Below are 9,832 nucleotides of genomic sequence, written 5' to 3'. Positions count from 1 at the left end.
GGACTCGCGACGGCGACAGCTAGTCGGCACGGCGCAACGCAACGCAACGGGCGCGGAGATCCGGAGAAAGCAGCAGTCTCTGAGCCCCCGGCCGGGCTGCTGGCCACTCTGGTCCCGAAGTACTGTAGGACGACGACGAAGTGAGCGTGGGCGCGGCTCCAGCACGCGACAGCGAAACATGCCCGTCGACGTGTGACCCCCTGAGCCTGCCAAGCACCTCGCCTCTCACGTCTTGCTCCTAGGGAACAGGTGGCTCCTGGTCGCTCTTCCATCCGGTCTTCGTCGCCTGCTCCTGCTCGGCCGTATATAAACCCTTGCTCGATCCGTCCATGGAGGATCCAGCAGCACCACAACACTGTACAGTCTGCCAGAGCTCCGCCTCCCCCTCCATTGCCAGAGCTTGATCGAGTGATCGGTCGGGCCGGTAGATCGATGGGGTTCCTGGAGGCCCTGTCGGGGCTGTGCCGGTCGTGCCCGGCCCCCCTCACGCGCGGCCACCTGCAGAAGGGGCGGCAGCTGGAGACGGTGGAGATGAAGGTCCGGATCGACTGCGAGGGGTGCGTGAGCAAGATCCGCAAGACGCTGGAGGGGATGGACGGCGTCACCGGCGTCGACGTCGTCCCCAGGGAGAACAGGGTGACCGTCACCGGCTACGTCGACGCCGCCAAGGTGATGCGCCGCGTCGCGCGCAAGACCGGCAAGCGCGTCGAGCCGTGGCCCTACGTGCCCTACGACGTCGTCGCGCACCCCTACGCGCCCGGCGCCTACGACAAGAGGGCGCCCGCCGGGTACGTCCGCGACGTCATGGCCAACCCCGGCGGCGCGAACGCGTCCTTCGCGCGCGCCACCTCCACCGAGACTAGGTACACCGGGGCCTTCTCCGACGAGAACCCCAACGCGGCGTGCGCGATCATGTAGCTCCTCACTAGGTCGATCGATCTCCTCCCGTTCCATTTGGTAACTCCTAGTAATACCTAGGTAGTAACTGCTACGTATGTATGTATATTTGGGTTACACTTTTTCCTCGGAGGAGCTGCATGGCTGCTCCGGGTTGGTTCAGGCGGCAGGCTGGCCGTCCTGCCGTCGTTCCCGTCGCAGATGCTTCAGGCTGCCCCGCCGTCGCCGTGCTGGGGCCGGTCAAGCTCTTCGACCACTGATGAGGTACGTGGCAATAAACTCCATGACCCGGATCTAGGTCTGGTCGTTGGTCTTGTTCCCATTCTGCTCCGCTGCAAGGTTGATCGATCTGGAATGATCTTGTGCTTCTGGGCATTACGCCGGGAATGATCCTCGATCGGCGTCCTGTTGACTCGGTGTTCGCATTTCTCCAATGTCATGTGCAGTTGCTGCAGTGTCCATGGGCCACCAATTTTTAACCTCCAGGCTCTAAGAAAGCCCTGGAGGCCACCTAAGATCACGCCGTTGCGCAATGCCAGCAAAGGAGTACTGATCTTGCCCGGCGAGGTCGGGTCTTTGTGATTGAATAAATTATTAGTGGATTTAGCTTCTTCCATCTTTCAGCTTCAGTTACTGTTTCCAGAATAGACTTTGTAATTTCCTTTCTTTACAAGAACCGTAAGTAGTGATCTATGTAACAATTCTACACAAGCAATTTAGTGCGTAATTTTTAGGAACAATTTCTGGCCAATTCTTGGCTTGATGTATGCTTGAATGATAACCAAACCAATCAGTACCATTTTTTTTTGCAAAAATATACTCTGGCTCTTGCTTGGAGGATTGCCACTATTTTGGCAAGTATTATAACCAACTCTACTTCAATTTTTTTCGGCAACACCAACCGACCAAAAGCTTAACCGAATTTGGTAGGGTTGGCTTGGGCTCAAACCAAACCCACCATTATTGAGCTTTGTTGCTCCAAATAACATCAAAGAATTATTCATGGGATCAAGCATTCTTGTTAGCAGTGTCTATCTGTTTTAGTTTTTTTTATTGTGGGAAGTAGATGTTTTAGTTATTAAAAACACATATTTTTCGAACCTCTAGTCCATGTCTTAGGGACCGAACGCTCTCCCCCTCCCCCGCCGCCCCGTCCGATGGGATGAGATGAGTGGCAGGAGGAGTGCGGGGACGATGAAGTGGGCGGGAAGGATAAAAGGGGAGTGGGAGGAGGGAGGAGAAATGGAGATAGAGGGACATGAGTGGCGACCTCATGGCAACCAGCGACATACTCGGAAAGGGCTAGAGAAGAGACAAGAGGGGTGGGAAGTATACCACATAGGAGAGTGAAAGGATCAGTATGGCGACTAGAGGAGGGAGGGTGAATAGGCGACTAACAATCTTTAACCTCTTTATGTTCGACAAGAAAGTAGGTCGCGCAACTAGGTGGACAACCTATATGACAAGCAACACAAGAACATGTGCAAGCACAAAGTAAACACACAATAAAAGCTTGTACAAAGTAAAGGCACGAAGTAACCAAACAAGTGGAGTAGATGGAGATGAGGATGTGTTGCCGAAGTTCCCTCCTTTGGGGAGGTACATCTTTGTTGGAGAGGTGTGGAAGTACAACACTCCCTAAATGTCCCTAGAACCACCTTATTCTCCTCAGGCCCTCGCACGATGCAAGGTGTCGTGAATCCAGTAGCGGTGCCCTTGAAGGTAGCAACCAGAACCTTTACAAATAAGGTTGGGGCTCTCTACACAACTTAGGAGGCTTCCAACACCACCACAAAGCTTCACCACAATGAAATATGGCTCCGAGGTGAACTCTTCCCTCTAGGGTGCCCAAACACTCAAGAGTAACAAGATTCACAAGTGAAAGTATGGGGGAATCAAATTTTCTTTGGTGGAAGTGTAAATCTAGGTTTCCTCTCTCTCTCAATCCCTAGCAAATCAAAAAGTTTGGTTGGCTACGAAAGGAGATTGGGTAAGAATGAGTTGGGGCGACAATGAAGAGAAGATAGAGACGAGAGATTTTTGGGAGGTGGAAGAACCCCCTCCTCAAATCCAATCGTTATCTGCAGATTCGCATAGGGGCGATACAACTGCCCTAGGCCTAACTCTTCTCACGCAGAAGCATAGCCGTACAACCGCTGGGTGGCCTGGTGGTACTGGTTAAAATTAATAATCCGGAACAACCGTATCAATATCACCCTGTACAACACCCGAGACCTGAAAGGAATCACCCTATCCTCAGTACCGGGGGCGATACCTGCACTAGAACAACCGCAAATATCCTCACTCTGGTGGCCACCAAGTTCGGAGTGATACAACTGCTCGTAACCCCGGTAGTACCGCTATAAATACAAGCAATGGGACAACCAGTGGACTACCACCCTATTCCGCACCCGGTACCTAAAAGGTATCACCCTCGATGCGGTACTTGGGGCGATGCAAGGGCCGGAACAACCGCTCGACAGTGTGGATTGGGGATGCAAAGTCCCGAGCAGCACAACCGCTATGGATGCACCGGTACAACTGGTCACCCACAAACCTGAGCACTTCCTGACCCGAGGGCATCACCCCTCGGGAGGTAGTTCTCCAGGAGTGTCGGACATGTGGTACAACCGCTTGCTCTAGCGGTACAATCGCTCAGAGCAAGTTTCCTACAATTGATTGAATTTGAAGCTCTCTCCTTAAAAGGAAAGGCAATATGTGGGTGCAAAATATATATGTCTACGTGTTTGATTCACCTAGTACCTTCCTATGCGGATCGCCTCTTAATAGTGCGGATTTCCTACGATTTGTCTTCGGTCTTTTTTGATCGGAGGGGTGCCCAACCGTCTTGTGCCATATAGGGTATACCTATGTAGCTTAGGCACACAGTTAGTCCGAAAGTTGCATTATCATCAAAACCAAAATAGTTAAGGCAGGAAATGCCCTTTCAGAGAGAGGGGTGGAGAGGTCACTCCCTAATCATTTACTTTGAGACCATAGTAGTACAGTTAAGGCCTATGCACATGGTTTGAACCCCACATCACACACAATTTTGGGAACGTGTGCTCGAGTGGATTGGCCATCGGGGGTACCATTGCACACCATAAGAAAAATCTTGTGTGACAGAATGGATGTTCCCAAACGGTTTGCAGAAGGGAATTGTTTGTGATAAGTATCCTTTCCCAGACAATTTACCTTGTTATTAATCATGTCCGATGGTGTTGCCACTTCCAAATGGTTTGTCAAGGTGGATTGTGTGTAATGTGTCCGGTAATCGCACACGATTATCTATGTAAGAATGTGCATCATGATGTTGTCTACCGCACTCGATTGTTTTAAACAAAGGGTGTGCGTTGTTCGATTTGAGGCTCATGACTTTTCGGTCAAGAAACTTGTGAGATGTTATGTCTAGCACCTGGCATTCACTTATATATAATTTAATTATTGTGATAGCTACTTCACCAGAAATGTTATTCCATTTTGAATGTAGGCATAACTGAACATCTTTCGTATCATCAAACATAGAGATCAACATATGTTCAAGAATTACAAGCATCAAATCAAAACAAATTCAACAATGCCAATTTAACATTACACACATGGCAACAATGCAACTTTAGAGACGGTAAAGAGAGAGGCAAAAGAAATTCAGGTTGTTCTCGAAGTTGAAGAAACGATAATCCCATATTGTACCCCTCGATGGAAGGATTTAACAACCATAGTACAACCCCTTGTGATGGTGCCCGCCCATCATTCATCATCTTGAGGAAGACATCAAAATCTCATCATAGTATTCTTGGTGAAATACTTTAACTTTCCTTGCCTCGTCATGAATCACATAGTGTGAGAGGTAATACTCAGTGAACTTCTTTGGAAGCCACTGAAAACAGAAATATTATGGTATTATGGTGTAATCATAGATCATGAATGTGGAAAATGAAAGCTACATATATAATTATTACCATCCTAAAAGTCAATGTTTTCTTGGATAATGCACAACCAAATAGTTTGATTATGATCATCTGTTTATTCTAAGAATCTTTTTTAGTTTCTTCACTTGGCCCGGTTTCAGGAATATCTCATTGCCCCATGCGCATAAATGGTTGAAGCGTGGATTTGTACGTACATGCAAGAGATCATAAATATGGCAAAGTTACTTGGAAATTGAACAATAATATACAATAAGGCTAGCCCTAGGAAGATCAAGCTAACCTTGATGGTAAAGAACTACCTCTCGCATTGTGACCCTGCAATATGTACAAGCATGTTGAGGTGAAACGAGAGTTAGCACACTATCCATAATAGCCTCATTATGAAGATTTAGCACACTAGTATACCAAAAGAGTTGAATATGGAAAGACTTTTCACTTAAACATGCTTATAAGAAGACACCAAATATAATCACATTGCTTGATATATTGAACATCTGAACCAGACATTGCATACTGTCAATACAATCATCTGCTTGATTGAACACATACTATGCATAACTGAACAAAAGAGGCCAAATAGTTAAACATCACATCGGATAATCAGAAAATTAGTGCATAGAACGAGGGCTTAATTAGCTATAAGTTAGATTTAATTGTCTAGAATAATAGGGAATGATTTGCTAAAAGATACTACTCATTGTCAGAGATGATGATGGGCCCCTTCCCCTGAGAAGAGCATGTGTCCTTCTCTTAGTCAATAGAGAAGACGATGGGCTCTGCCTTGATAGGCGAGGATCCAACGGGCATGCCGGCGTAGATGTTGCTACCAGTGGCCTCAATGGCGGAGTAACTCAAGCCGCCGTAGTTGACCCGGGCCATCAAGGAAGTTGCATCCCTCTCTACGAGCGTGCTATAGAAGAAATCGACCTCGCAGGAAACACACTCCAAATGTTCAATAGCACGCCACAAGACATTGTCGTTGACGAGCCCAATGTTGTAACCAGCCCAAGAAAGATGTAAATATGCAAGGCCACTTCTGTTGTCTGCTTTGAACCACACTAATTGTTCCTCGTGCGTGTCGGCCTTGACGATGACGTGGTCTTCAAGGATCTTTGGGTTGGCACGCATGGAGGTGACCATGGATTCATCCATGAGTGCAGCCGCAATTTGCCTTTGAAAGCCATATGCTCCTCGGCTCCCCGAGGCAATAGTGGCACTTTGGGGGAGGGGATGGGGATCCTGTGGCTAGATGGTGTTTTGCAGGCGACATTAATGCAAATCTGGCCAGCGACGGATTGGAGGGGGGTGTGGATTACGTGAGTTGACCAAGTAGAAGTGGGAAGCAAAGATCGACGAGCGAGAATCAGAGGGGTTTGAATTTTGGAGGCGGGGCGGTTGAGGGAGGGAAATTGTGCTCCAAGGGGGGATATGAGGGAAATGGCGCTGCTGATGAATTTTTTTCGCTAAACTGAAAATGTCGCTTGAGAAATACATACCACACACGACTAAAACACAATAATAGTGTGCAATAACAATCTCTCGAGTTCAAAGTCTTGACTGCGAGCATCCATCGGTCACAATTTGTTCAGAATAAACTTATGTGATATTGAGAAAACATTGCAAAACAACACCTGACAAAGCAACACCTCAGATTATCATGGTAAAAAATTAAATGGTTTTGATAAAGTTGAAATGCATTACAATAATATCACAGTAACTACAAATAGTATATTTGTATTAAATTTGCAAAGAAAATGTTGATATAATACTGTTGGCACATCGGTCACAACCCATTTTCTATTGTTTCACTAAAAAAGCCCAAAACTCTTCGTACGCCTCTTGGCCCAACACAATCCCCTCTACACAGAAATATTGAAAAAGTGAGAAATTCTACAAAAATGGATTGTGAAAATTAAATTGCCATGGGTATAAGGTAAAATTTGCAATGAGTTGTGAGTAAATTTTGCCATGGGATGTACAATTAATTTGCCATGCTTGTAAGGTTAAACTTGCCATGGACTATAAAATAAATTTATCATGGGGCGTGAAGTTAAAATGCATGGATGTAAAGTAAATATCCATGGCAAATTTTATTTTATATCTATGGCAAAACTATTGCATATCCTATGGTATTTCTTTTTACTCGACGCAAATATCCATGCAAAAAAGTACATGTTTTTGCTTACGAGACAAAACAAATTTGTCGTGATCTAAACAAAAAAATTCATGGTTAAATGCAATACTTTTGCCACAATCCATTAAACTAAATTTTCCACGATGTGTGAACTAAAATTGCGATGATCCAGAAAAATAAATTTTCCATGGCATATACATGACATGATGGCAAAAGTATGAGAGTTTGACCGAGGGAGTAGACAGAGTGTGTGGTGGGGTGAAGAGAAAGACGCACGGCCGTGGACGAAGGAGGCGTTCGCGACGACCCGTGCTTTTCCTGAACGAAAAAAAAAATCCATTGACATGGCTGATTAACCTGCTCTAGATTGGTGCCCGATCCAACGGCCTAGGAGACGTTCGTCTCAACAGACTAAAAATTTCATGCCCCATTACCATTTTCGCTCTAATTTGCGAACAATCATATCTAAGGCCTTGGAGCAGTGCAATAACCCGAAATCCACGGGCTACGGAAAAGGGGTTTTCTTGTCAAGTGCGTGCATGTTCTCACGCTAGCCGTTCCGCGCCGCATGCAAGCTTGGCGTGAGCCTTATACTATACGCGGTCGCCGCGGATGCAGGCGGCTCGCGTTACGCGTGACGAAAACCAGTAAATTATAGCACACTAACTTAACGACCGCAGTAACGATCGATACATCACAGCCGCCATTTAGCTTGGACACGCTCCATAGCACTGCAGACGAACTCAACATCACGGAGTACTCCAACCGGCGCGCGCGTGCATGGCTGGGAGCAGCGCCAGGGCGGCCGCCCCCATCGTCCCCACCGTCGTCTTCGTCTTCTTGCTGCTTCTTCCTCTCTCCGCCGTCCGCCATGCGCGGGCGCAAGAAAGTGGTAGGCCATCGATCGAGCGCACGCGCACGTAAGTAGGTAAGCAGGAATTATCAGTCCATGTGTTGGGTCGTGCTGATCGCTTCGTTTTGTCGTCGATGCATGCATGCAAAACTCAGACAGCGAGGATGAGTTCAGCTACCGGAGCGGCCGGGACAACAGCCCGGACCGGTGGGGCCTCCTCCGCTCGGACTGGGCGGCCTGCTACTGGGGCCGGCTGCAGTCCCCGATCCGCGTCCCGGGCCCCGGCCCGGTCGCCGGCCCCCGCAACGGCCGCCTCGCCCGCACCTACCGCTCCTCGCCGGCCACCCTGGTGAACCGCGGGCACGACATCATGGTGAGGTTCGACGGCAACGCGGGGTCCCTGGTGCTGGACGGCGTCTCGTACCGGCTCCGGCAGATGCACTGGCACTCCCCCAGCGAGCACGCGCTAAACGGGAGCCGGTACGACCTGGAGCTGCACATGCTCCACCAGAGCGACAAGGCGAGCAACAAGTACGCCGTCGTCGCGCAGCTCTTCCAGATCGGGGAGCACCGCGACGAGATCCTGCACATGGTACGTATATGATCCTCTCGTTTCATCGGCACCACCATATGCATTCGGCCCGATCGGGGAGTACGTAACATGCATGTATGTATGCATGTAGCTGGAGCCGTTCATCGAGAGGATCACGGACAGGAGGAAGGGGTACGAGGAGGAGATCGACTACGAGGTGGACCCGAGGAGGCCCGTGAGGGGGAGCGACACGTTCTACAGGTACACGGGCTCCTTCACCACGCCGCCGTGCACCGAGGGCATCGCCTGGGCGGTGGCCACCAAGGTGCGGCATGTGTCGCGTCAACAGGTGGAGCTGCTCAAAGACGCCGTCCACGACGTACGTGGCCATGCATGCACACTTCCATGCCATCCATCTTTCTCGTTGGATACGTGGTGATTTTGTTACTAACATCTTCCATTCACGACGTACGTGACCATGCAGCATGCCAGGAGGAACGCTCGGCCGCTCCAGGAGGCCAACGGCAGGGGCATCGCCCTGTACCACAGCTGGCCTCGTTCCGGCCCCGGGAATTAAGACGGCCGGAAGCACTGAATCTGTTGCGTTAACCTCTGTTGCACTGAACGTTGTAACGTAGTTGATCTTGGATGCACTGAATCTGCGTTCATGCTGTGGCTGAATATATAGGTCATAGTTTACATGTTTTTTCTGTTGTTAATCACGTAGAGGCAGGCCACGATCTGTCCGTGTGATGGCACGAGATAACCGGATCATGACCAGCAAGTTTGTTAGAGCATCTCCAACAGCTTTTCTATATTTGCACTCACTTGCTATTGCTTACACAGCGCCACACCAAAAGCGGTACTCTTTTGTATCTGCTCAAATTATTTATCTCAGCAAGAAAATAGATCGCACTGCTTTACTGTGATTTCTTGTCCATCACTTTGAACCATAGTACTTGTTAGTTGAAAACAAATATTGGTTGCCAAAGTTGCCTTTGTTCGGTTTGCATCTTCAGATCTGCCATGGCATGCTCACCACTATACTCGCAATGCTTATGGTTTTTCCGTTTTAAGTTCTACATTAGCTTAAATGACAGTCGACTGAATTTCAATTTGGGGTTAGTCCATTTTTGAGAGTTCGCCGGAGTGAAGGAGGGGCTCGCCGGAGGGCTGCCCCTTTATCTATCTTAGGATTTCGGGTGGGGACATTCATTGTGGGGGGGGGGGGGGGTCATCGGGCTATGTTGGGGCCTCGCCGGAGGCAAAACTCGATGCGGGTGGGAGGTGGGGGTGGGGTTGGCTACAGGGATGGCCGGGGGTGACGAAAGACCGGAGGTGGTGAACGATTCAGGGGAGGGCGGGGGCGGTGGTCTGTAGGGGAAGAAGAGGCGAGGAAGAAGAAGGGTTAGGAGACGTAGGATCTTCATCCAACCGTCTGAAATGGTCGACTGGCCCAAATGACGAAAGTCAGGCGACTTGCA

At 49.0% G+C, this 9,832-nt stretch overlaps 2 protein-coding genes across 2 annotated transcripts; both read left to right on the top strand.

Annotated features, from left to right (window-relative positions):
• The first annotated feature begins 227 nt into the window (after positions 1–227).
• Positions 228–1,648, top strand: LOC125521560 (heavy metal-associated isoprenylated plant protein 26-like). Its single transcript, XM_048686623.1, has 2 exons — positions 228–1,161; positions 1,344–1,648. The coding sequence occupies exon 1, from the start codon at positions 433–435 to the stop codon at positions 916–918; it is 486 nt and encodes a 161-aa protein (XP_048542580.1). The 5' UTR covers positions 228–432; the 3' UTR covers positions 919–1,161; positions 1,344–1,648.
• Positions 1,649–7,743: 6,095 nt separating this feature from the next.
• On the top strand, positions 7,744–8,996 carry LOC125519064 (alpha carbonic anhydrase 7-like). Its single transcript, XM_048683953.1, has 4 exons — positions 7,744–7,855; positions 7,972–8,408; positions 8,500–8,727; positions 8,833–8,996. The coding sequence occupies exons 1-4, from the start codon at positions 7,744–7,746 to the stop codon at positions 8,923–8,925; spliced, it is 870 nt and encodes a 289-aa protein (XP_048539910.1). The 3' UTR covers positions 8,926–8,996.
• Positions 8,997–9,832: the final 836 nt, after the last annotated feature.

Source organism: Triticum urartu, chromosome 7 (genome assembly GCF_003073215.2).
Source record: "Triticum urartu cultivar G1812 chromosome 7, Tu2.1, whole genome shotgun sequence".
In the NCBI taxonomy this organism is placed as follows: Eukaryota; Viridiplantae; Streptophyta; class Magnoliopsida; order Poales; family Poaceae; genus Triticum; species Triticum urartu.
This window is presented reverse-complemented; position numbering and strand designations above follow the sequence as displayed.